Genomic DNA, 25,316 nt, shown 5'->3' on the forward strand with positions numbered 1-25,316 from the left:
AATATAATTATATATATGAGCACTTATGAGTACTGTTGGTTTTGAGGATTTAATAATATAAATTTCACTGGCTCCCTCTTCAGAATTGGCCCACAAACCTGGATAGGAAGTGGACAGGATTGAATATTGGATTCCATCAGATTTGTCATATTATGCCCTTTGTTCTGAAAAGGTACCTGGTTACTTGAGAGTTGGTACTCAGTAACACTATGGGACAGAATAAAGACAAGAATAAAACAACATACATTAGGAAAGTAAAAAGAAAGGAAAACACACACACATACACACACACACACATACACACACACACAAATACTGCCCTCCCCCACTTGCATTTAACTGTGCTCTAGTAACACTCTTATATTGTTATTTCCCCCCTCCCCCCTTTTTTGGGTGGGTAAGTGGGATTACAAATTTACATGCAAAGCTAGATCATTATTTCAACCAACAATTTGGTTTTCTACCTGAAACTCCTCTGCAAGGTAATCACAGCAGACGGAAGCTTCTTTAATCTCTTTCTGGTCTGGAAACCTTTCCAATAGGCTTGAATCAAGCAAGCTGCTTTATGTAGTTTCTGAAATTATATATCAGAAATAATTTTGATACATCTCTAGAAAAGTCTTTTTGAGAAGTTTATCTTTAAAGTTTCTCTTTACCAGGCCAGGATAAGTGTTAATCATCATCTTGAGACAGATGAGTAACCAGAAACATGAAGTTCATCAGGCCCAAGAGGTCCAAGTATACTTACTATATCTCACTTTCCACATATAATATATGAAGCTCAGGTAATACACAGAACACACTGAAGATAGTCTAGTTAGCTCTATCTAATCTCACTTCCTGTTCAAGAACTTCACAAATCTTTCATTATCGATTTTGAGCTAATGTCTTTTGTTTTGTTGGGTTTAGTTTTTGAAACTACATTTTGTTAGACAGCCAATGCTGACCCAAAATTATGACCCTTCTGCCCTAGCCTCTGAAGCACCAGGATTAAATGTGTGCCACCATGGCTAGGGAACTATCTTGCTAATGTTTAGTACTTTTAAAAGATTAATTTTTATTATTTTAATTATGTGTATGTGTGTGCATGCACATGTATAGAAGGCAAAGGTTTCAAACCCTCTAGAACTGGAGGTACAGGCATTTCTGAGCCATCCAATATGGGTGCTGACAACAGAATTCAGGTCTTTTGCAAGAACAGTACGCACTCTTAACTGTTGTGCCACAGCGCCAGTCCATTTAGAATTATCAACTTGATTAGGATTAGGCTATGTAAGTTCAGTTAGCTATGTATGTGTAGTAATGCAAATCTGTTTTAATTCTGTAAACTTTTAGCATACTGTTTTGAGTCTGTTCATCACATGTATCATGTTGAAAAGAGTCTATGGAAGCAAAATTCTTTTCCTTTATTCTCTTCTTTCCAAATGACTCTTTTCATTCTCTTGCCTAAATTGCACTTCCTTTCAATTACCTTTTGTTTAGGATTTTAGGTACATAATACTAATCCTTTTACTCTAAAAATATATTTTATTATTTTAGACTCTATTTTTCATATTTATTTGAAGGACTCACCTGAAAATCATAAAAGTAAGTCTCTTTCTACAGAAGTATGTTAGCTGAAGCCTCCATTTTGAGTATATGTTGAGGAACTGGGATAAAATAAATCCTCTCACATCTCTAACAAAATTTTATTAATATGATTTATGAAAAGAGGAAACCCGATTATTTCGTATCAATGAATAAGAAGGCTCACCACAGGTGGCCATATATAGTTTGTAAAATGAGAGGTACTTTTTAATGAAAATGAAGTTTCAATGGCTTACTGATAAAAGAGTAAATAAATTGGGGATTTCATGAGACATACTGAAAAAAAATTAATCTGTTCAAATGTATAGATATAAAAGGGAGATTGAAATTGTGTTGAAACTGAAATCTATTGGGCAGGAATAATATTTTATTTACAGTGTTAAGAGAAAGTAAGGCATATTTAAGGAGAACCAAGGTTCAATACAGTTATAAATATCACACAAATTATTTTTATAATACCTGTTCTTCTACTTCCTGATGGATCTTAGGGGTTAAAAGATCAACGAGCTGTCTAAGTTCTCGACTAAATTCTGTAAGAGTTTCCTGTTTATTTAGCAGACTTCTAATTCCTGAAATATAATAACAAAACAAAACAATTATCAATAAAGTAAGATTTATTTGTTATTTAAGTACTAATAAAGTTAAAGTCTGGTTTGAAAATGAATAAATATAACAAGATGATTAAGTATGCGGTTTTCCTCAATGATTTCTATATTGAGGTCTTTCCAATCTTCCTCTGTTCTGATCAATTTTATGTCCCTCACTTGTGACATCTAAATGTAAAAATGCAGTAAGTCAGAGAAAAAAGAATTTGTTTTCTTTTCAACACAAATACCTTAAACTGAAACATGTTTAAGAAAAGAAATTATAAACACATCATCTATGTATGTCCACCTTGTGGAAGCACTTAAGCAGGTTATTATTAGTTGCTATTAATAAGTTTTATTAATCAAATTTTCTTACACTAACATCTATAATTTGAAGGTAAGTCAGAAGTGATATAACATTAGGACACTGCATTTTAATTCCCAACTATCACAGTATCTTAACAGGTACAATGTGACCGTTTATTCTAAAGCATGTGATATAACACATATAAATAAGCAAATAAAAATGCCTTTTCTGTACATCTGGGGCTGCCATCATATGGATTTTTGAATGACTTATACATGCTTTGAGATCCAAGTTCTCAGCAACACTTAGAACTGCCAAGTATCTTAGTAAACTTGAGTAAATTCTGCTGCTGCAATTTTATCAGTCAAAGAAATGAAGAGGAATATTAAGGTCAATTTTACCTTTTTGTTGTTTTCGCTTTTTTATTAGGGTTGTGGGTTGAGACAGAACTCACTGTGTAGCTCTGGCTATCCTAGTCCACCACTATGTAGACCATGCTGGCCTTGAGCTCACAGAGATCTGTCTGTCTCTGCCTCTCAAGTGCTGGAATGAAAGGTGTATGCTACCATACCTGGAATGGGCATTAACATTTCTGTAGAAATCTAGCTGCAGTATTGAAAAATGTACGTCTGGCATAATAACAACTAGAGGTCTAATACTGGTGCTTATTCTATCTCTTTTCTTGCAATATATAAAATAATTATCGATATTAATGACACATATAGGAAAAGGTACTAAAATGTCTAATTGATTAGTAACTAAACAGACATTGCAAATTTAAAAGTCCCATGAGGCATTCTAAATTAAGCGTATTTAATGAACTAGAAACTATTTTCTTTTCTAGAATAAATTTTGATAAGGTCATAGACATCTTTGGTCATTATTTTCTTACACTATTTGCTATATTCAATATAAATATTTTTATCATAAAGGGGGTAAATGTTTATTACAACACTATCAACACAACATTCGTGTGGTCTGTTGATCATATAGTGACGTATGTTCTGAAATGGCACATGTTGTAATAGGTTTGTCTGCACATTTCACTTACTAACTTTTTAAAATATAAGGATTTTATCATTTATAAACTGTCAATACATTTTTGTCTTTGAAAATACCAAGAAAGGAAAATATGTATGTCCTACCTTTATAGCAGGCACTTAGTCTCAGTAAAACCAAAATTTCCTGATGGGATTCAGCCAGTACTAGCAGGAGCTTTGTAGCAGTACTTCTTATGACTGGACTAGGAGTTGATAAAAGCTTGAAAAGAATTTCATCTAAAATGGAATGCAGGGCTTTTCCTTCTATTTTGAGTAAATTACCACTAATAGGACAGAAGAAAAAAGTATAATAATTCATACATGGTTATCCCAACAAATTTAAAACTTAAATCCCTATTTGTGACCTAACCCATGAACATAGCCACTTTTTAAAGCATATAACTTGGTTCTAAGAATTTAGACTCTAACACGTTAAGTCAACTAACATTTCAGCTTTCCTACTGTGGGCAAGGGACCATATTAGGTCCAACAGAGAATACAAAGTAAATGAAGGTCCCTTTCCTCTCAGAGAGAAACTTGTTATAAAATTTAATATTAAAAAAACTGTAAGATTAAACAAGTGCTTCAAAACCTTTGAGGTGACAAATCACAAGACTGCTATAAGATTCAACAATTAAATGACATATCTGTGGTTAATTTATAAACAACTTATTTCCTTTGGCATTTTTTGACTATCATTTTGCATTGCTATTATGAAGGTTTTCTTTTGCTGTTTTGTTTAGGCTTTTGTTTTACTGGACTTTTGCTTGTTTTTATAATAATTTCTGTGTTTTAGTGGGGTTTTGTGCTTCTTGTTTTTTTTCTTTTTAAAGACAGAGAAAAAGAACATAAAGTTTGCTAGGTTCTAGGGAGAGGTAGGGAGGACGTGAGAGAAAGTAGAAAAGGCAAAAAATCTTGACCAAGTCAGCCAGGTGGGGGGCGGGGGAGAGAGAGAGAGAGAGAAGGAGGGAGGGAGGGAAGAAGAGAGGGAGGGAGGGAGGGAGGGAGGAAGAGAAAGAGAGAGAAAGAGAGAGAGAGAGAGAGAGAGAGAGAGAGAGAGAGAGAGAGAGAGAGAGAGAGAGAGCAGAGGTGCCTATGTAACACAGCAGATGCTGGCTGCTAGGTTCTCTCTGCATTCCTCAGTAGATACCTGTTACAGGGCCTTCTTGGTTGGCATACCCCATATACCCCATCCCCTACCCCAAATGTCTCCAACCTAGGGGCTTGCTGCCCTTTCCTGTATAATCCCACCTGGCCCTTTTGTCTACTCTTTAGGCCTCCTGGCTGCTGTACCTGGTTCTCTTCTCTCCCTCTCCCTCCCCTTCCCCTTCCTCACATGGCTTGAAAGTCATGTCAGCTCTGGGCTCTTCCAGATATCCCTGCCTCTGGCTATGCTCTCCCATATATCTACAATAAACCTTCTCCTCCACCATACCTAGGAACAGTCATGTTCCTTTCCTTTCTACTTCTCTTTTCATTTAGTATTGTATGAAAAACAAATTGAAAAAATGCAGTGTTTAAAACAGAACTTGTCTATATCATCTAACTTGTTAAGTTTATACTATAAAGTTGTCAATATTACACCTTTGTAATTTTTAAATGACAGTAAATGATACTATTCCTCTAAATTTTTAATAACTTGCTGACAGCTCTAATACTTTCCTAATGACTTTTGCTGTAGATTCATTTCATTCCACTTCTCAAATTTAACTTATAGTTTCTTAATTTTTCTATTGTTTCCATTGACCTTATTAATATTGATTTCATGCTTATTATTTTCCTTTTTTGGCTTAGAGTTTAGTTTTTCCTTCCTTTCCTAGATACTTATAGCAGAATTAACGTCAAGATTTGAGATATATATATATATATTCACATATATATATGAAATAAAAAATTTCTCCTAAGTTTTGTTTGAATTAAGATGTACCTCAGAAATTCTCATGTTATTTGTACGATCTGTTTATTTAAAAATAATTTCCAACTTTCTTTCTATGTCTTCTATAACTTGCATGTTACTGATGTGTACTATTTATTACATTATTTGGGTACTTTACAGAGATCTGCTGATCACTCATGTCCAAACTCACTGCATTTATAGACAACATTTTGTTATTTAAATCTTAAGTTTGTTGAAAATTAAAGGCACTGGATATGCCTTTTAAAAATGTTCCCATGTATTTAAAAGAAATGGGTATATATATATATATATATATATATATATATATACACACACACACACACACACACACACATATATGTTGATTGGTACTCTACTGCATCCCCTCTGTAGGTCTCTAATATAATTCTCTTCCCTAGCATTCTGCCTTATGAATTTTAGACATCTCACTTTCTCTAGACTCTCAGCTTTATTTCTTTTATTTTTGTTGGTTTTGTTTTTATATTTTATTTATTTATTTATTTATTTATTTATTTCTTAAACTCAAACTTTCCTGCTATACCACATCCTAAAAACTTAGTACTAATAATTCAGAGCAGCTCTGAAGCTTTTTGTATAGTTTGGATCTCGAATGTACTCCCAAGGCTCATGTGGGAAAAGCTCAGTCTCAAGGAAGGAGCTATTGGGAACTGTCTGAACATTTAAGGACTGGAATGTTAGTGGGAGGCCTGGAGATCATTAGGGGAATGTTCCTTTCTCTCTGTTTGTTACTTCATGGCTATTGAGTAGCTTTGCCCTGCTACCTGTTCTCACTGTGATACGCTGCCTCTCTACAGGCTCAAACCAAGAGGACAAATAGTCATGTACTGGGGGCTCAAAAATCCCGAGCCAAAGTAATCTTTTCTTTGTATAAATCTGTTATCTCAGGTAGTTTGTTACAATGACAAAAAGTTAACTACCCTAACCTTACTTACTCTTCCCGACCCCACTCCTGGCTTTCATTCATACACTGAGTCATTTTCAGTTTATTGAGAATTGATCCTTCATAATTTGTCTTTTTATTTTCCCTTAATGGTCCAGTAAATTCATCTTCATAATTCTATTTTAATCTAAAGTAGAAAATAAAGGTCTGATGATTTTAAATTAAAAAAAATTATTCCCTATTACCATGCCAAGATTCTAATTAGTTTACTTGAATTGCTATAGTTTCTTCCTCATTCCCCTCCCCTCCCATTGGGCAACAAACTTAGGATATTTAACATCCAAGGCAAGTGTCTCACCCTTAGAAACCTCAGTCTTCCAATTGTCTACTTTATCGAGTTTTGTTCTCATCTTCTCTCCATTAGTAACCAGAGTAATAATAGTGAAATGTAACTGAACCATATTCATCTACTTTAAAAAATCTTCAATTGTTTTTGCCTATATGTTTTTTAACATTTATCAATTTTTCATAATGTAAGCCTCTTCAAAATGTGCTGGCCATAACTGATACTGAACTTTAAATCCTAGCAGGATAAATCTTCTCTACTTTTCACCCTCAGAATAATGCTTCTTTCTTGTCTCACTTTTGCTTATGCACTCACCTCTGACTAGAAATACTGCTTTCTCTTCATCCTCCCTGGACATCTTATCTTCAAAGTTTCATCTTGGGTTTTAACTTTTCCAGGATACATCTTCACTTAGTTTGGTTAGAACACAATTCTTACCACATACGTATAACATCAACTTTGTAAATATACTAAAATTTAATGATTTCTGTCTCCATACTCAACAGTCACTCATTGGAGACAAGAGTATATCTGAATAAACACTGTAAACACTAGGAGAAACACAGTAATTTTGGCCCATGGTAGATGATGAATAAATCCATGTTCCAGTGAATTACTGAGTAATTCCACTAATTACATTGTTACTGTTTGGTTCCCAAGAAGTACCTATTACTTCTTTTATACTATTTTTTTAGCATATATTATGATATTTAGTTTGCTGCTTATTAAATATGTGAGTAAGCTTTTTTACTGTGATTCCAATATTTTTCTTTAGGGGTCACACCAATTCTCTTTCTAAGCCTGAAATTTTCTTTGGTTTTTAGATTATAATTTGATAACAAATTTCTAATCTTTTATAGTATTTTATATTATCTTTTACTAAATGTCAATCATAAGAGAACTTAAATTTCATGTATAAGTCATATGTAGTAGATTTTGACAAACTATAATAAAATTAGTAATGCTTCTGAATAAAAATTGTATGAATTAAGTCACCTGTTGATTTGTAGTATATTCTGTAGCAGAGTCATGACTGTAGCTCCTATTTGAACATTGTCAGTTTGCAGTAAGTGTAAGAAATGATCACTCTGCAGTACTAGAAGAATAGAGAGAAAAAGAAATGTTAAAGATTTTATAATAACCTAAGTAATAATTTGTCTTTTTTAAATCCAATGAAAGTGTGATCATTTCTGCTAAACTTCTGGCATTGAATGCCCTATAATGAAGATTTTTATAGATGCAGGCAGTTTTAAATGGCCATAAGTAAGAGTCATTCCATTTTTATGAAGTTAGTTATAGTCAAATGGGTCATCTACAAATACCAAGCAAAAATTGTATTATTACTTCTTTTAAATTGAAGATAACATCTCCTAAATCTGAATCTTTTTTGCACCAATGAGTTTCACTAACTAAAAATTTTTCCTAGGTTTATAATTTTTAGGCTCCATTAGCCAGTTACGAAAACTTGGTGTTCAATACCTACATAAGTTGCTTAACCTCTGTCCTGACCAGCTTTGTGTCAACTTGACACAAGCTAGACTAGTCAGAGAAGAAGAATCCTCAATTGAGAAAATGCCTCCACAGGATCGAGTTGTGGGGGCATTTTGAAAAATAGTAATTGATGTGGGATGGCTTAGTCCATCATTGGTGAGGTCACTCCTGGGCTGGTGGTTTTAGCTTCTATAAGAAAGCAAGCTGAGTTAAGTCAAGTGGAGCAAGCCAGTAAGCAGCACCATGACCTCCATGACCTCTGTACTGGCTCCTGACCCCAGGCTCCTGCCCTTACTTCCTTCAATGATGAACACTGATATGGAAATGTAAACCAAATAAACTCTTTCCTCCTCATGTAGTTTTTGGTCATGGTATTTCACCACAACAATAGTAACCCTAACTTAAGACAACCTCCCATAATCTTCATTTCATCATCTGTGAAATTAGAAATAACTCTCTTAACAGGCTAAGGCATAATGTTCTAGAAAAAAATTATGTTTCCAATAAATGTCAGTTTCTGTTCCTTACATCAGTTGAGTGACAAGATTAATTAAAAATAAGGTCAGATATGTTATAAGCATGTCCATGGAATACTACTGTAACTTTCTATTTGCTCTTTCGCACATCAACGCCTGTTCTTCATTTATTCTTATAGCCCAATTATTCATTACATATCATTTTATAACAGCATGGAAAAACAGTTATATTTTACATTGTTTCTTAAATCCCTGTAATTAGAATAAGTGTATTTTCTATTTGTGTCATATTCTACGAATGACTCTAGAAATAACCAGAAATTTACTAAAATCATATGGCATGTAGTTCATAAATTATCCCTTTTCTCTGTTGGAAAAGGACATATCAATTTGTTTAATTTTTTTTTTGTAATAGAAAATTTAAAGATACTTAAAAACAGACAGGATAATGTAATGAATCTCCATGAGCAAGTCAATAAATTTTAACTATCAATTTCATGGCCAAACGTGTTTTATTTACACTCTCATCTGCTTTCATTGTAGGCTGAAACAAATCTAGGCCATTAGATTATTTATCCATAAATATTACAACCTAGCCTGAAAACAAGACTGATAAACAAAAAAAGCATAACCACTATGTCCCTTAATGAAAAGTATCTCTTAATTTCATCCAGAAGCCAGAAAGATATTCCAACCTGTAAGTGTTTTGTGAATTTTAAAATTTGTTTCAATTAGGATTCTCGTAAGATCCATGCAACATAGTTATCTTTCAAATTTTAAAAAAAATCAATTATTCTTCCATTTTTATTTTCTTTGTAATTTATTCAGAAAATAAAACCATGTAAATTGTCCTCTAGATTCTGCAGGTTTAATTCTCTCATTGTATTCCTGGAGTGTATTTGTTTCTTTGATTTCCTCTAATTTGGTAGTTGGCATTAGAGGACTGAAATGATGGAGGCTTGAAATTTTGGTTCTGCATTTTATCTGTGATATTATAATAATGCATTCATTGGGAGTGTTTAGCTGTCTCTTTTTAAAGATGTTGACAGGCAGGGGTAGCTAATTCCTACATCTGCTTATTCATGAGAGATTGCAAAACAGATGCTACTCTTTCATGCCTTCATTAATTTATGGAATCCTTTCACATAGAGAAAAATTTCATTCATGTATATGGTAGAATAAAAGCTAGATTTAGGTTCATTTTTGTTCAAAAATAATGTATTCTCTGTCAGGATTCAACAGCAACATTTGGTGTGTTAAACTTACTGCACAACTTTGAGGTGGTGTATTAAACTTATAGCTCAACTTTTCTTTATCTGGCTAGTAAAAGCCTTTTAAACTAAAATAAAAAATCCTATCCTTATCTGTTGAGGCCGTTCACCAGTCCCAGTAGAAGCCTCTATATGTTGGCTTCTGAGTCCTTTTAATACTGATAAAGTTTAATTGCTTCCTTTACATCTGGTGTTTAAGACACTTCAAGTTCATTTGTATACACTTCCTATCCCAGGCCCACAGGTCAGTACATTTCTTCATAGGTATGAAACATTTTATATGGAAAATATTATTAAAAATATTTCAATATATACATTAGGGTTTTTTCTCAGTAATTTTATAAACACTTAACAAAATTTTATATCTACATTATGGTTTCATATTAATTCTAGATATACATACTATCATTTTATTATAGTTCTTTTCAAAATAGAATATTGCATTTTAAAAAATTATGTAAGTATCCTCTTTCTCCTTTATATGCCTTTATATCAAGTCTAAGTATTTTATTTTTTTGGTTAAACCATCTTTAAATTGGGAATTTGTAACAGTGGTTGATATATATTATAGGAAAAAGATAATACTTTAAAAGTATTTCATCACTCACTTATGTAAATGGCTACAACTATCAAAAGTACTAGTTACACTAATATCAAAGTAGTATTGGCCTTTACAAAGTGGTAAATGGTATGGATTACAATCCCTAGAAATGGGCTTTTTTATATTTAAAGAATTATGTAACTCTTCACATGCATGAATGATTCTGAAAGGATGTAGAATTAAAGATTTAAGTGTTAATACCTGGAAAACACCCCATGGTATAGCATTTATGTAATTTGAAAATTTTTTTAAAGAGTAAGAATTATGCACTGATTATCATAAAAGAGCACGATTTTAGCCTTATGAAACAAAACTAATACATATTTATAATTTTCAGTGTAAAACAATATCCAATAAAATAACTTTAAAGTTTGGCAAAATTTTATAACAGCCTGTCCTTTCAGAATATGTGTGAAATGCTATTTACTCATACATGAGGATTTCTCTAGAAATCTAAAGCTAAATTTATAAAACTAATTGTAATTTAAAAATACTACTTTCCTAAGCAGTTCAAATTTAAATCAATCTACCTCTCAGATTTTCTAAACATAGAAGTTATATTTCAGAAACAGTTCCTTTAATTGGGCATTTATAAAGCAAGTGCTGCATGATATTAGTCATATTAAGCAGTACTTCTTTCTTACCATTCTGTATGAGTTGAATATGACCTCCCAATAGCCAGAAGAGAGAATCAGTCACAATTTGGAAAAAATGTAGTAATTTATCTTGCTCTTCACCCTTAATGCAAAAGACAGAAACAATTTACTTTTATAATCAACTTTTCTTAAGAAAAGACTTCTCTAGAGTAGTCAGCAGACTTGATTTCCAAATTACATAACTATTTATAAAGTACCTGAATTTCTGTGCTTTGTTTCTTCATTTGTGCAACCTGTGTTAGTATATGAACTCTCTTAGTTCATAGTAATTACCCAGACAAAACAAAAACAAAGTAAGTAGCTTAAGAATTACAGATGGATACACTAGAACTTAATGCTAGTGTATCAGAATGCATCAGAATGCATTGTGGAACTTTTAAACCACTCCTCTGCACATATCCAAATATACAGAATCTCAATTTCCAAAGCTAAAGTCCAGACACCTATATTTTCACAGTCAGGTCAGTGACTTCATTATATAGCCAAGGTTAAAAGCCCCGGTAATATGAAAATGTAAGCATATAAGGCATTATTAATAGGACTTTCAGTTCTAGGTTTCCACTCTAATACTTTATGAGAGCAGAGAAACTATTTTTTTTTTCTGAAACTAATCTTGTGAAAAGGTGGTAATAGTGCCACAATAGGAGCCAAAAGAGATTCCCATTGGCTATGCCTGTCATTTACTGACTATATAACTTTAAAGTTGTATAAACCTATCCAGATCCTGAATGTTTCTACTGCACCATAAAATTGATACCAACAGTTAAAGTAATGCAAGCAAACAAACAAAACACACATTAAATAACTTGACTTCCCCTACAAAACCACCAAACAGAAAACATGTCACATTAAACTATGATTCTTTAGTCTAGCAAACTGCTTTTCTAATTTCATCCAAAGATATAATGAGAAAGGACATCATATCTTTTTGTTGTTAATCTCAAAGAAAGAGATTGTATTTGTAGATGTCTAAACTATACTTTAAAAGCCTGTTAGTTGCTGTCAATCATTAATTTATAACCCCTGAAAAATGTTAACAAAATTTGCTATTAAAACATTTCAAAGTTCTTGAATAGGTATTTTTGTCTTCTGATGTGGATTTAAAAAACTAGTATGTAGCTTGGGCCAGAACATCTAATATATGTCCTGCCATATTTTACACTACCCACAAACTATCAATTCTTAAAAATTTGCTTGAAAGCTTCTAAGCCCCGGTAATATGAAAATGTCAGCATAGACTAATGGCCCCCAAAATTCCAGATGTAGAATATATGATCTCTGAGTTCAATCCTCTGCCAACAATATTTCTTATATTTGAACTAGCATATTGTCCAAATTGTTAAATTTCTCATTTAATTCCATTAGTTTTGTTTTTAACATATATGAGTGTTTTTCCATGCATGTATATATCTAAGCATTTCCTGAGGAGGCCAGAAGAGGGTGTCAATTATAGGAGATTGTGAGCTACCATGTTTATTTGCTTTGATTTTTGAAACAGGGTTTCACTAACTAATCCTGACTGACCTGGAATACTAAATATATCAGACTGGGCTCAAACTCCCAGAAATCTGCCTGAGTTTGCCTACAGAATGCTAGGATCAAAGACATATACCATTATTCTCAACAAGAAGCATTTTATTCCTGACTCAAGGTCAAGAAATAATTTTCTCACAAAAAGCCTCCTTTCAACAAGGTGTAATGATGGACATCTATATTCCAGCAGTCAGAAGACTGATGCAGGAAGATTATGAGTTTAACATTATTTGGGCTGCATAGTGAAGCTCTATGCTAGGAAAAGACACAGGGAAGGAAAAAAATGGGGGAAAAATCTATCTCAGTTGGCATGTTCTAGTCTTTCCTATACACATTACATTTATGATTATTCCATATATGTAAATATACCTGTCTTGTGCTGATTTTCAGGTAATTCACTTAGTAGCCCAGGCTGGCTTGAGACTGAGCAGTCCTACTGAATCAACTTCCCAAGTCTTAAGACCATGAGCCATTTCCAGTTTATAATTCTCTTAATGGCTGGTTAGGAGTTGCTATAAACTATATGAGCTTGCAGCTTTCTCAATGGTATTGAATTTATATGAATGTCAGAATGAGACAACTATTGGTTAATTTCTTTAATATTCAAAATATAATTACTCTTTTTTAAAGTAAAAGTTTACCATTATTACATATAATCATCCCATATGCCATAAAATACCTTAAATTATCTAAATTTTACAAAATACCCATTGTTAAACTTTCTTTCTTCTTTCTTTTCCTATTATCCCTGGCCTCTGGCAACCAGTTTTCAAGACTCAACTTCTATGAGATTAGCTTGTTTTATATTCTATATGTCATTGAATTCATGCAGTATATGATTTTCTGGCTTGGCCTACTTCACCTACTGACCTTCACTTCCTTCTATAGTGTTGCAAATGACAGAAATCTGTCCTTTTTATTTCATTATTTATGCATTGACTGCTGGTATTTAGGTTATTACTATTTTTGACTATTGTAAATAGTGCTAGAGTAAACAGAGGAGTAAGATGTTTTGATATTAATCTCATTCCTTTTAAATAAATACAATAAGCCCAATAATGTAATAACTGCATATAAATGATTTTAGCTACCACACATAATAAAAAAAATTGTAAAAGTGGAATTAAGGAGGTGGAGAGATGGCTTAGTGGTTAAGATCACTGGATGCTCTTTCAGGGGACCTGGGTTTGATTCTAATCACCTGCATGGTCGTTCACAATAAATGAAGATGAGATGTTTTTGATATTCAAATTGGAATCTGAATTCTCTGCTGTGCCATTCTAGGCTAGCTTAATGCAACTAACTGAAAAAGAATTGAAGATGAAGAAATTCTTAACTTCTGGTCCTATTCCTACCCTCAGAGTTAGGACTGAGGACTGAGCACAAATACACTCAAGGCCTGACTGTGAGCACAATGAGACAATCTTGAAGATAACCACTTAAGGTCAAGTCAAGCTGTTAGAGGAAGAATGGGCATCATAGATAGGAGACTGATAAGTTAGTTATATGATTGATTTAGTCATCTACAAGAATGGAAGCAGAAGCTGCCAATACTATCCAACAGATAAAGGACATGACTACCTTAATAAGCAACAGTGCTAAGTAAATCCCTAATTATTTCTCATTAAGCAGCATTCTTTGCTTATACAGCATAGAGTAGAAACATAGTGTCCTACACTATGAAATATGAAAATAGATCTAACAGGCTTGAATACTTAAGAGTGGTATAACACAAGGTCTTCAAAGATTTGCTGAGGAAATGGCCTTATTACAAATTCAAAACATAGTATGGCATTTACTGCTGTACTAAGGTGTGGTCACAGATTACATTTTCAAAGTCTGATGTACTGATGTGCACTTCTTTACAGAAAGTAGACTTGATGCAGAACATTCTTGGATACGAGAATACTGATTTCTATACACAAAGCCTGGATTTTGCTCAACAGCTCCTCAATCTGAAGATCTAAAATAGGTGCTTGCTAAGGCAAAGAATCATTTTTTCCATGATCTCCCCTTCCCTTCCCCTCCTCTCTCTCTGTATATAAAATTACATAAAATATAAAGGTATCAAGGTAAGGTTCCCTTAAAGTATGTGCAACTTTATGTGTCAATTAAAAACTAAAAGCTATGGTCTAACCAGCCCAAAGTGTCAGAAATTAAAAGCTTGAAACAGCTATAACAGTCTGGAAAGAAGTAATGCCATGGATATAAGTATATATGCATGTTTCCTCAAATTAAGTGGTAAGACAAACTCTTGAAAAATCATACAGTATTCTTTAGCTAACATTTGCAAATTTTCTAATATGGAGATTAAGTTCTTGGTTATACTTTTTAGTTAAAGATATTTAAATTCACTACTCTACTTGTATTTTTAGCCAGATATAGCATATTTGAAAAATGTCAGGGGACAACTTAGACATGGTGTACATCCTTGTAATCCCAGTGCTGAGGAGGCTGAGGCAAAAGAACTAAGACTCTTGAGACCTGCAAAGCAATACACTGAATGTGAAGCTAGCTTGGGCTACACAGTGAAACTTTGTTTCAGGAAGAAAAAAAAGTAATGAAAATTATTTGGCTATACAACACTAAACACACACCTTAGTTGCATTGATGAAACAAGTTTGCAGTCGTCTCCCCAGGATAAGAAAATTTTCGGCAGCTGATGGAAGTAACTCCTTGTAAAATTCTTCTCCATCTTCTCCTGGTTCTAAGCCCACACAGCAATGGCTGAAATAAGAGTACAACTTTGTGTTAATAATAAATGTCATTTGAATATTCAAACTTCCATAGGCATTGTGCCTTAATGAGAATCTGAAGTGTCATTCTTTTGTTGACAAGCCAATTAAAAAGTTGCTAGAAATTTTTAGCTTCCCAAGGAACTAAACTGTGAAATGGACCTTGTTTGCATTTTGTTCCAGGGTTCACAAATCCTAAAAACAAATATGCTGGCTCTTTAAGAAATGAAAGATATTCCTAGGCCTTTAATCCCACACCCTAGAAAGCAAATACAGGAAGATCTCTGTGAGTTCAAGGCCAGCCTTGTTTATATAATCAGTTCCAGATCAGCCAAGTTTACACAGTGAGACCCTGTCTCAAAAAAAAACAAAACAAAAAACCAACAACAAAAAAAAAAACCAACAAAAAAAAAACCCAACCAAACCAAACCAAACAAAATGGAAAGAGAGATAGCAAGGGAAGGGAGAGAGGGAGGGAGGGAAGGAGGGAGGAAGGACAATGGGGAGCGAGAGAAGAAAAGAGAATGACAGAACATGAAAGACATTTGGTTTGCAATCAAGAAAAATGAGAGACGTTTTCAGGGAATTGGCTACTATCACCCTAAAGCAAAGAATACCTTGACTGTTTAATTCATGCTAATTTCTGTTAACTGATGTATTTAGAATCTAATAGCTAAAACTACCTAGGGTGAGTTTAATCAAGGAAGAAAGATGAGTTTGAGTCTTCAACCCAAAAGTAGATATTAGTATAAATAATCACTATTATCTAAATCTTTTCAACAAAATGTGTACACACTGATAAACAATGACAAATTACAAATTGAGCATGTTAAAAACCTCATTGGCTAATGCTTGCTATCAAGTTTTTATTTTCTCTTTAGTTCTTAAACTTATTCAGCATATCTATATGAAAGGCAGCATTAATAAAATAATCAATATTGTCACAAGCTAGCATATATCATCAAAATAAAAATATAAGCACTTATTTACTTATGTTTAATCAATATTGAAGTAATCTTGAAAATAAAGTATAAGAGAGTAGTACACAAATTGAAACTTTTTTGTAACTGCATACTTTGTATTAGGGCTTTATGTAATAACATAGTATTAAGCAGTTTAGAAAGTCAGGATCTAAGACAGAACAGTGTAAGTATGAAAAATATCTCTCCCGTGAGGATAGTTCATTTAAAATCAAATGGGGTGGGACTGGAGAAATGGCTCAGTAGTTAAGAGCACTTGCTACACTTACAAAATACCAAAGCTCAAATCCAGAATCCATGTGTTCTTCTGGTCTCTATGGGTACCTGTACTCATGTACACATACCCACATACAGACACTGACATATACACATAAAGTAAAATAATAAATTTTATGAAATCAAATGCAAGTAGAAAGAATAACTCAGGTACTGAGAACACTTTATCCTTCATCACTTTTTCTTTCTTTCTTTCTTCTTTTCTTTTCTTTCTTTTTTCTTTCCTTTTCTTTCTTTTTTTTTTTTTCGAGACATGGTTTCTCTGTGTAGCCCTGGCTGTCCAGGAACTCACTCTGTAGACCAGGCTGGCCTTGAACTCAGAAATCCGATTGTATCTGCCTCCCAAGTGCTGGGATTAAAGGCGTGTACCACCACTGCCCAGCTCTTTATCACCATTTAGAAAATCATTTTGATCTTACTATTTTTAACATGGCAATAGAAAAGTAAATGCTGCTTCTAAATTTTATGTACAGGATTTGGGCTCCCTAATGAATATACAGTTTAAATAGCTATATCACTGCAAATGAAATGAAGTTTCTATACTTCCTCTTCTACAGTTCTATACTATATTTTCTGTCATTCTGTCACCTACTACTCAATCTCTACTGTAAGTTTTCTGAGTACAGAGCTTTAATTTATTCATTTCTTCAAATATTTCTAAGTCAAAAAAGAATACACTAGCTAATTGGGACTCAAGTGGCAAACAAATGACATGACCGTGTGTAAAGAAATCTTAGGACAATCAATTGCACCTGAAGTGCAATAGCATACAAACAATAGCATACAGTGTGAAAGAAAAGTACAACCAAAACATATAGGAGATTCCAATTCTTTTTCTTTTTTTTTTTTTTTAAAGAATTATTTATTTATTTTATGTGAGTACATTGTCGCTGTCTTCAGACACACCAGAAGAGGGCATCAGATTCTGTTACAGATGGTTGTAAGCCACCATGTGGTTGCTGGGAATTTGACCTCTAGAAGGACCTCTAGAAGAACAATCAGTGCTCTTAACTGCTAAGCCATCTCTCCAGTCCAGAGATTCCAATTCTTAATAGAATGACAAATAAAAAAAAGTATTGAAAATTAGAACAAGCTAATCTATTTGCTTTAATTTACCTTAATATCTGTGTAAGCTGGGAGATTGTAGACCAACCACCCTGGATTCGAGAAGAATCTTGACTAAGGACCAATAGACAATACTGAATGAGGTCATAACAATATATATCTTGTTTGACTTTCTTTAACTCTGAGCTTCCCAAAGGGGTGTTGTTTATTATTTCTAAGGAAAAAGAAAATAAGACATATTTATTTTTGCTCAACTCATCTAAGAGATACTTATATTTATATGTTGCTATCATTAAAAATATAGCAAAAAAGGAAATGTTTTTCCACAGTGTTAAGATTTCTCCAAACAAATAGAATGCTAACTCTGTGTCATGACACAACCAGTATTACACAATGTCTTTCCTAACTATAAAAGTATTTTCTTACCTTTTAACTTCAATAATATAACAGGGACATTTTGTTCAGGACTTTTCGCAACTTCAGCAGCTAAAGACAAGATCCTTGGGTCTGTACCTGCAGGCTTCATTTTTTTCTACCACCTATGCTTAAACATAATAATAATTTTTAAATAAAGATCAAATATATTAAGTATCAGAAACTGTACCAGCTTCACAGTTACTCTCTTTATGCAACAATTCAAGGAATAGACGTTATACAGGAGAAACCGATTGTACAAAGAGTTGATATGGCAGGCTTAAGTACAGCTTTTTCTACAAATGTCATTTTACACGGTTGGCTGTTGGCTAGTATCTAGAATGTGAATTTCAGAAGGATTTTTGTTGTTCTCTTATAAGCTTGGATCACTGTGCCAAAACTGTTATAAATATAATAGATGTGGTAAATAAACATGCTTTCATTTTAGATTCCGAGAATTCTGATATATGCTTTGTTTGATTTTCAATACTTAATAAGATACCTAGACATTTTACAAAGAGGTTTATTTGGCTCACGGTTCTGCAAGTTCAAGAGCCTTATGTCAGGGCACTGGCTTCTGGTGAAAGTTGTATTGGCTTTCCCATATTACAGATGGTATGATAGGACGAATAGAAGACATATAGCATACAATACCTGAGAGAGACTAAGGAGGGGGCAGGCCTTATTATAATAATCTTCTCTAAGGACTATCTAAACTCTTATAAAAACTATATCAATTCTTTTGAGAATGGTGACCCCAATAATATAATTACTTCCCACTAGGCCTTACCTCTTGATAGTTCTTAGTTTTGGCATCAAGAACCAATCTTTCAACACAAACCAGTAAAAATTCTGGTCACTAATAGGCATCTCTAGTAGAAAATACTTGACAGGTGTGGTCCCAACTGTTTTCCTTAAGAAATTGTGTGTATCCTATAAGTTGACTGGAAGTGGATCTTGGAAGACTGTGCCTGGTTTCTTGTGGATGTATCCTACACGATCTTTTCACTTTACTGCCTTTGCTTTACATATCTTCACTATAAACTACAGCTACAAATAATTCAATATATGTGTTGAGTCCTGTGAATCCATCCACCTAATCACTGAACCTAGAGATGGTTTGGAAAATCCCAACATATTAGATCTGAGAAATGTTATGAAATTATAACAAAATTTAAAATTACTTATAGTGCATCAATTCTAAAATTAAAAAATCCACACCTCACTTTTTTACTAAAACTTTTCTATATATGTCCTAAGTATCTGAACCTCAATAGTATTATTAATATAAAACATATTTTGATTAATAAAAGTAACATTTATTATGAGGTAAGAACAGTGCTAAATGAGTTCTTATGCATTATTTTATCCTTACAATGGGATTATGAAAATAGTTACCACAATCATCTCAAATGTGCAGTGAAGAAAAATAAAACTTAGCTAGAAATAGTGGCACAAGGCTTTAAATCCCAACACTTGGGAAACAGAGGCAGATGTCTTGAGTTCAAGACCAACCTCTACATAGTGTGTGTCAAGACAACCAGAACTACAGTGAGATCCTCTTCTTGAGTAAAATATAAATCATTAATAGACAAATTCACTGAAACTATTCATGTAGATGTAAAATTTTCCTAGAGAATGCATGTTATCTTACTCTTTAAAGTGTCTATATTATTCTACCTGTTGTTTTTAAGAATTCATCAAAATACATTTAAACATCTCCTTCACTGGTGGCCATTCAGGTTGCAAATTATTTTATACACTATGGTAATAAAACTCAATGTGAAAGTATATATCCACTCACTTCTGCCACTGAACAAATCACTTGACATTAGATGGCCACAAAGTCAACCACCTGGGTTTCTCTAAATCCGTGTTTTCATTTGTGAACATAATAGCCATTCCTTGTTCCTAGACTTCAAAATTTAGAAGGCATTCACCAATAAGTCTAAAAATATGAAAGCATTGCCTAACCCAAAATAATAATCTATAAATCTCCCTGTATTGTTTTACTTGCTTACAGGTATTAACTCACTTAACCATCTGAGCAATTCTAAGGAAAGGGCATTATGTTTTACATAAGCTATTATTATTTCCCCAAATGCTTAACACATTTGTTTGATTTGCTTGCACAGAATCACATTGAGAGTATGAAGCTGAAGTACAAGCCCAGAGATTCTGGCTTCAGAATCTTCATGCATAAATATTACAAAGAACAGTTTCCTTGTATCTTTAAAGGGTAGAAGGCAAAAAAATAATCACATACCCACCTGGAAAGATAAATTGACAAATCTATTTAGGGTAGAAGTGGTAAAAGCATAGTCTCATCACACAATTAACCTGAAAAAATCACCTGAGGGAGAGACTCATCATATACTCTGAACCGCTTCTAATACAACAATTTTCACTTTCAATTCACAACAATTTTGGGATGAAAAAAAGACAATTATCAATCAACTAATGCTCTTACCCTGTTGCTAGACTGATCTCTGAGGAATCAAGAGTCCCAGGGCCTTGAGGGCCTTTCACTAATTCCAGGAATCACTAGGACAGAGACAAATGTCAGAAATGTAGAGCAGTCAATTACCCTGAATCCTAGGCTTCTTGGTCTCCCCGGGAAACGCCCCCTCCTCAGGTCCTAACCGGGCGGGAAAAGCCCGTGTATTTAATGGTTTAATATAAACAAACAAACAAATAAACAAATAAACAAATAAGAAAGTAAAAAAAAAAAACAAAAAACAAAAACGGCCCGCAAAGCTAACTGCGCGGCTTCCAGAGGTTTCCACCTGAGGGGCCGGCTGGGGTTCCAGAACCGCCTCAGAGCAACTAGGCCTCAGGAGGCCACAGGCCCGGGCCCGGCCGCCACCTCTCTTCAGGCGTCCGTTCCCACAGCAAACCTGCGGGCCCGCGCAGAGGAGGCCCACGCTCCCTTTACCAGGCTCCGCCGCCGGTTCTTCCCTAGGTTTCTGGCGTCCTAGTTCCCCGCCCCCTCGGGCCTCCATCCATCCCCGCCGCCATCTCAGGTCTGTTACCTCATCTCTTCCCCGCGTTCGTCCACCTCAGGCCCGACCGCACGGCGTACCTCAGCGTGGCGGCCTCCGCCGAGCTCTGTGCGTCGCGACGCGGGAAGGGGGCTAGGGGCAGGGATGGGGGTCGGGCGGGGCGGGGCCCGAGGCGAGGGGCGGGGCAACTGTCTGCAGACAGCCAATCAAGACACGGGGCGCTCCAAGGGGCGGGCCCACGCGTTTGGAGGTGACTGGAGCCCGCCCCGGCTCGCCGCCAGTGCAGCTGTTCCAGAAGGCTGTGGCGGGGACGGTGAAGGCCGCGCGGGAGGCTGAGGACAAGGATGAATGGACCAGCGGGACTCGCCTACCTGGACCGTCGCGAGCGCGTTCTCAAACTAGGCGAAAGTTTCGAGAAGCAGCCGCGCTGTGCTTTCCACACCGTGCGCTGTGAGTGCGGCCGTCCGGGGTACCCCGGGTTCCTCCTGGGATGGGAGGGCGGTGTGGAGACAGACTCCTCGGGAACCTGAAACTCTGCCCCGCGCTCTTTGCTCCCGCGAGGGACACCGGACGTGAGGCAGAGTGACCACTACCCAGCTGTCAGCCTCTGTGCAGGCACCTGGCGTCCCGCGGGGGCAGGAGAGCCCTGGACGGGTCTCAGAGAGGAAGGAGAGGAAGGTTTGTGGGAGGATCTGCAGGGGTGGCCGTGGAGACTGGTGTGGCAAGCAGAAGATGCAGAGTCGGGCAAGGGGACAGACAGATGGAACAAAGGACCGAATGCAGGGCAAAAGTGCGGTTTAGAGGCCAGGAGGACATTTCTTCCCCATTTTCACGGGTCCTCACTCTGGCTGCTGAGGGTTCCCACTTAATTTTGTAGGGAGACATTGGCAGCTGTCTCAGTCTTTTAGATCTCAGATTTCGTGGTCAGCTAAGTAATTACTGATTATCAAAAATTGAAAGGTGTGGGTTTTTTGTTTTGTTTTTTACTTTCTTTACTTTAAAATTTTATCTCCCAATGATTTCCACTCTTTTCGTTTTCTTTTTTGTTATCTGGGATCCGTTTTAGAAAGGTATCTTTAATATTGTTGGGAAAAAGGCCTTTTTGTTTTAGTAAGTATACGACGAAGCATAAAACTTAATTTTGTATGTAAAACTTCTGTTTTGCAAAATAGATCTCAAAATTCTAGAGTGTAAGGGAAACACCACTGAGTCCTGACCTCTTGTGTGTGTGTGTATGTGACAAAGTAGAGATTTTTTTCACATCTTTTCTGCAACCCAGCTCCTCTTTATTGTCTTATTGTCTTACATTCCTCCACCATTCTGTCCTTTTCCTTATGAAGCTTATATTATGAAAAACACCCATTTAAAACTCAGTTAAAACTCAAACTTAAAGTTGTAGACAGTCTAGTTATAATAACTCACTGTAAATGTAGGAAGAGCCAATGGTTTTAATCTTCCATTGATGTAGTTAAGCTTTATAGAATGATATTATTAAGCAAAATAGCATGTTTTGGTGGAATAAATGGGAGAAGTTTACCAACAGAACTTCAGTGGTGTCCCTTGTTTATTTTGCTCTGGATTACCATCCAGAGTTCCCCATAATACAACAGTGAGTGTTGTGCAGCCCTCAGACTGACTCTCTCTCTCTCTCTCTCTCTCTCTCTCTCTCTTTCTTTCTCTCTTAAAGCAAGATACTGTTCGTATCTAATCTCTCAATGTCCTTTTCCTCTTCCTTCTCAGATATGCAGTGATATTTTGTTTTTCAAGCTACAAGGTTTAAGATTACAGGAAACAGTTGTGTGTGTGTGTGTGTGTGTCTATGTGGCTCTAAGTCTATACACGTGCATCATATTATGCAGTGCCTTCAGAGACCACAAGAGAGCCTCACTGTAATGCTAGTTAACAGTGGTTAACTGATGCTGATGCTGAGAATGACCCAAGTTCTCTGCAAGGACAGCCAGTGCTCTTAACTGCTGAACCATCTCTAGGGTCCCTCAATTTATTCATTTACTCAGCTTCGGTATACATTCTTTTCTTACAGATGCAAGTCCAAAAGTAAATGAATGAAATGCAGCTTTTGAAAAGTGCTTTGCAGGTGTTTCTAAGACTTTTATTTATGGTTCTTTGATTAATTACATGGTTAGAACTCAAACGCAGGGCCTTGTACATACTAGGCAAGTGATCTATCACTCAGCTACATCCCCAGCCTTACAAAAGTTCTTAGAATGTTGAAAACATATTTTCCAAATCAGAGTCAGATAATGGAGCCACAAGAATAACAATAAGCAAGCATGTGCAGAAAGACAATGCCTAATAACAGCACAGAGTGAACAGCTTAGACTCCACTCTTAGTCCTCAGAAGACTTTAAAACATGAACTGTCTCCCCCCACCCCATTCAATTAAGTGTAATATCACACAGAATCCTTTTAGGTTTATTTAAACAAAGCCTGCCATTATCCTTGAGAACAGGTACATTTCCAGTGTGACCCTCGGTCTCAATAACTCAGTGAGGGATGGAAACTATATAATATAGAATTTGACCTTTATGCACAGCAGGTGGACCTAGTTTATAGCAAACACTCAAGCCACTGTTATTTGAGAGAAAGTGTTATTTTTGTTTCAAAATGGGATAAATCTTACCTGTCTTTTATACTAGTGCTTCAGATACCTGAACCCTGAACTTCACCAAACCTGTGTGCAATATGACTTTGAGAACATCCTCTAAGCTTTCAACCATAGTGTTCATAGTTGAAAATGGTAATATATACTTTTTGGATTCTTTCCTAGAGAGGCTGTGGTAACCTAAAAAATTTAACATAGTATTTAGAACATAGTAAAGTATAAATAATAGCCACCATTAGTTTTTATGACTTCTATTCAATCATGTATGAGGCGTACTAATGCATGCAAATTACTTAAATGTAACAATGACAACATTTAGCAACAAAGATTTACTACATAGGGTTTCAATAACTCATAAGAATTAATTTAGTATTTGGGCTACCACCAACATTACAATTCATATACATGTAAGGACTAATAATTAGTAAATAACCTGTTTTCAGTGACATCATTTGTGGGAAAAGTTTTCAATTAGCAATAATCGAGCCTCGGATAAACCTCATTGGCTATGATACTGCCACTGCACAAAGCTGACACCATTCGTTATTATCACAGACAGAGCTAATAAGTAGTGACTTTAATGCTGAATATGGAATAACAGACAAAATGTTCCTTCTGAGACTTCTGATATGCTGTAGGAAATGAAGTTGAACTACAATAACATTTTTAAAGATTTAATTTAATTTTAAAAAAGTTTGTATATTATTGTATGTGTGTGTGTGTGTGTGTGTGTGTGTGTGTGTATACCCTTAAGGAGGTATTGGTGGAGGCCAAAAGAGGCCATTGGATCACCTAGAGCTGAAATCATAGGCAGCTGTGAACCCCCAACAAGGGGGATAGGAACTTTGACTAAGGAGCCGTCTTTCCAGCCCCATAAGTAAACAAATTAAAAGGCAGAATTGAGAGCCTTTTTAGAAGATACCACAAATAGGAGAACATACAAATCCAGGAATACCAACTCTTCTCTCTAGCTTTGTCAAGAAAGGGGAGATGTCAATATACCTCTTTCTGGAGGGGAAAGAAGAAACACCTCAGTGAGCTCTTCTGCCTCTGTACTGTGACAAGTAGGTTCTGGTGAGCTATTTCTAAGACAGGAGTGGCTTAGTTGTGGGTCGTGACTAATCCTTTGGTAAACTGCTGAACAGATAACTGAACATATGAGACTTAGGGGTGATGGCTGTGTGTCTGATGTGGCAGAGCAGCTGAGGCACCAGACATCAGACAGGCTAAAGATGATAATCACAAATACCACCAAAACAGAGTTACTCACTTAACTAAGTAGGTGAAGGGGTGTATAGAGAAGGCAAGTATGACTGAGTTCTTATTTCTTCTAATCCAGATTCCCTCTCAGATTTCCTCTAATTCTAAGAAACAACCCCTCAAATAAGAGATACCAAGTTACAAAGTTTGCTCTTAAGTTCCATTTTGATATAAAGGAAGAATATTCTGGGTCCAAAACGGCAGCTATTTCTATTTAGTTTTGCTTTATTGTATGCATGTAACCATG

General features: G+C 35.2%; 3 protein-coding genes and 1 non-coding gene across 22 annotated transcripts in view; 1 reads left to right on the forward strand and 3 right to left on the reverse strand.

Annotated features, from left to right (window-relative positions):
• Eaf2 (ELL associated factor 2) overlaps positions 1-25,316 on the forward strand; it is a 1,192,577-nt gene that overhangs the window by 947,311 nt on the left and 219,950 nt on the right. Inside the window, exon 1 of one of the 5 annotated variants that reach the window (XM_052158381.1) lies at positions 21,451-21,636. The exons of 2 other annotated variants lie outside the window; for them this stretch is intronic. In XM_052158381.1, the coding sequence (XP_052014341.1) occupies positions 21,531-21,636 (106 nt within the window). In that variant the 5' untranslated portion in view covers positions 21,451-21,530. Of the gene's footprint in view, positions 1-21,450; positions 21,637-25,316 lie in introns of those variants that run through there. 2 more of the 5 variants (XM_052158385.1, XM_052158387.1) reach the window with 2 other exon arrangements.
• Golgb1 (golgin B1) overlaps positions 1-25,316 on the reverse strand; it is a 247,039-nt gene that overhangs the window by 95,612 nt on the left and 126,111 nt on the right. The gene's annotated exons all lie outside the window — the stretch shown is intronic.
• Iqcb1 (IQ motif containing B1) overlaps positions 1-25,316 on the reverse strand; it is a 228,264-nt gene that overhangs the window by 19,877 nt on the left and 183,071 nt on the right. For 2 of the 10 annotated variants that reach the window (XM_052158367.1, XM_052158370.1), the window contains exons 2-10: positions 20,655-20,728; positions 18,197-18,309; positions 17,822-17,984; positions 15,312-15,441; positions 11,170-11,263; positions 7,683-7,782; positions 3,627-3,805; positions 2,047-2,156; positions 465-574 (exon numbers count right to left, since the gene is read on the reverse strand). In XM_052158367.1, coding sequence (XP_052014327.1) covers positions 465-574; positions 2,047-2,156; positions 3,627-3,805; positions 7,683-7,782; positions 11,170-11,263; positions 15,312-15,441; positions 17,822-17,984; positions 18,197-18,296 — 986 coding nt within the window. In that variant the 5' untranslated portion in view covers positions 18,297-18,309; positions 20,655-20,728. Of the gene's footprint in view, positions 1-464; positions 575-2,046; positions 2,157-3,626; positions 3,806-7,682; positions 7,783-11,169; positions 11,264-15,311; positions 15,442-17,821; positions 17,985-18,196; positions 18,315-20,654; positions 20,729-21,216; positions 21,324-25,316 lie in introns of those variants that run through there. The other 8 variants (XM_052158373.1, XM_052158364.1, XM_052158365.1 and 5 more) reach the window with 7 other exon arrangements.
• Positions 24,200-24,341, reverse strand: LOC127666428 (U4 spliceosomal RNA). Its single transcript, XR_007973626.1, has one exon. It is a non-coding gene; the product is annotated as a U4 spliceosomal RNA (small nuclear RNA).

This window comes from Apodemus sylvaticus, chromosome 15, assembly GCF_947179515.1.
Source record: "Apodemus sylvaticus chromosome 15, mApoSyl1.1, whole genome shotgun sequence".
Classification (NCBI taxonomy): Eukaryota; Metazoa; Chordata; class Mammalia; order Rodentia; family Muridae; genus Apodemus; species Apodemus sylvaticus.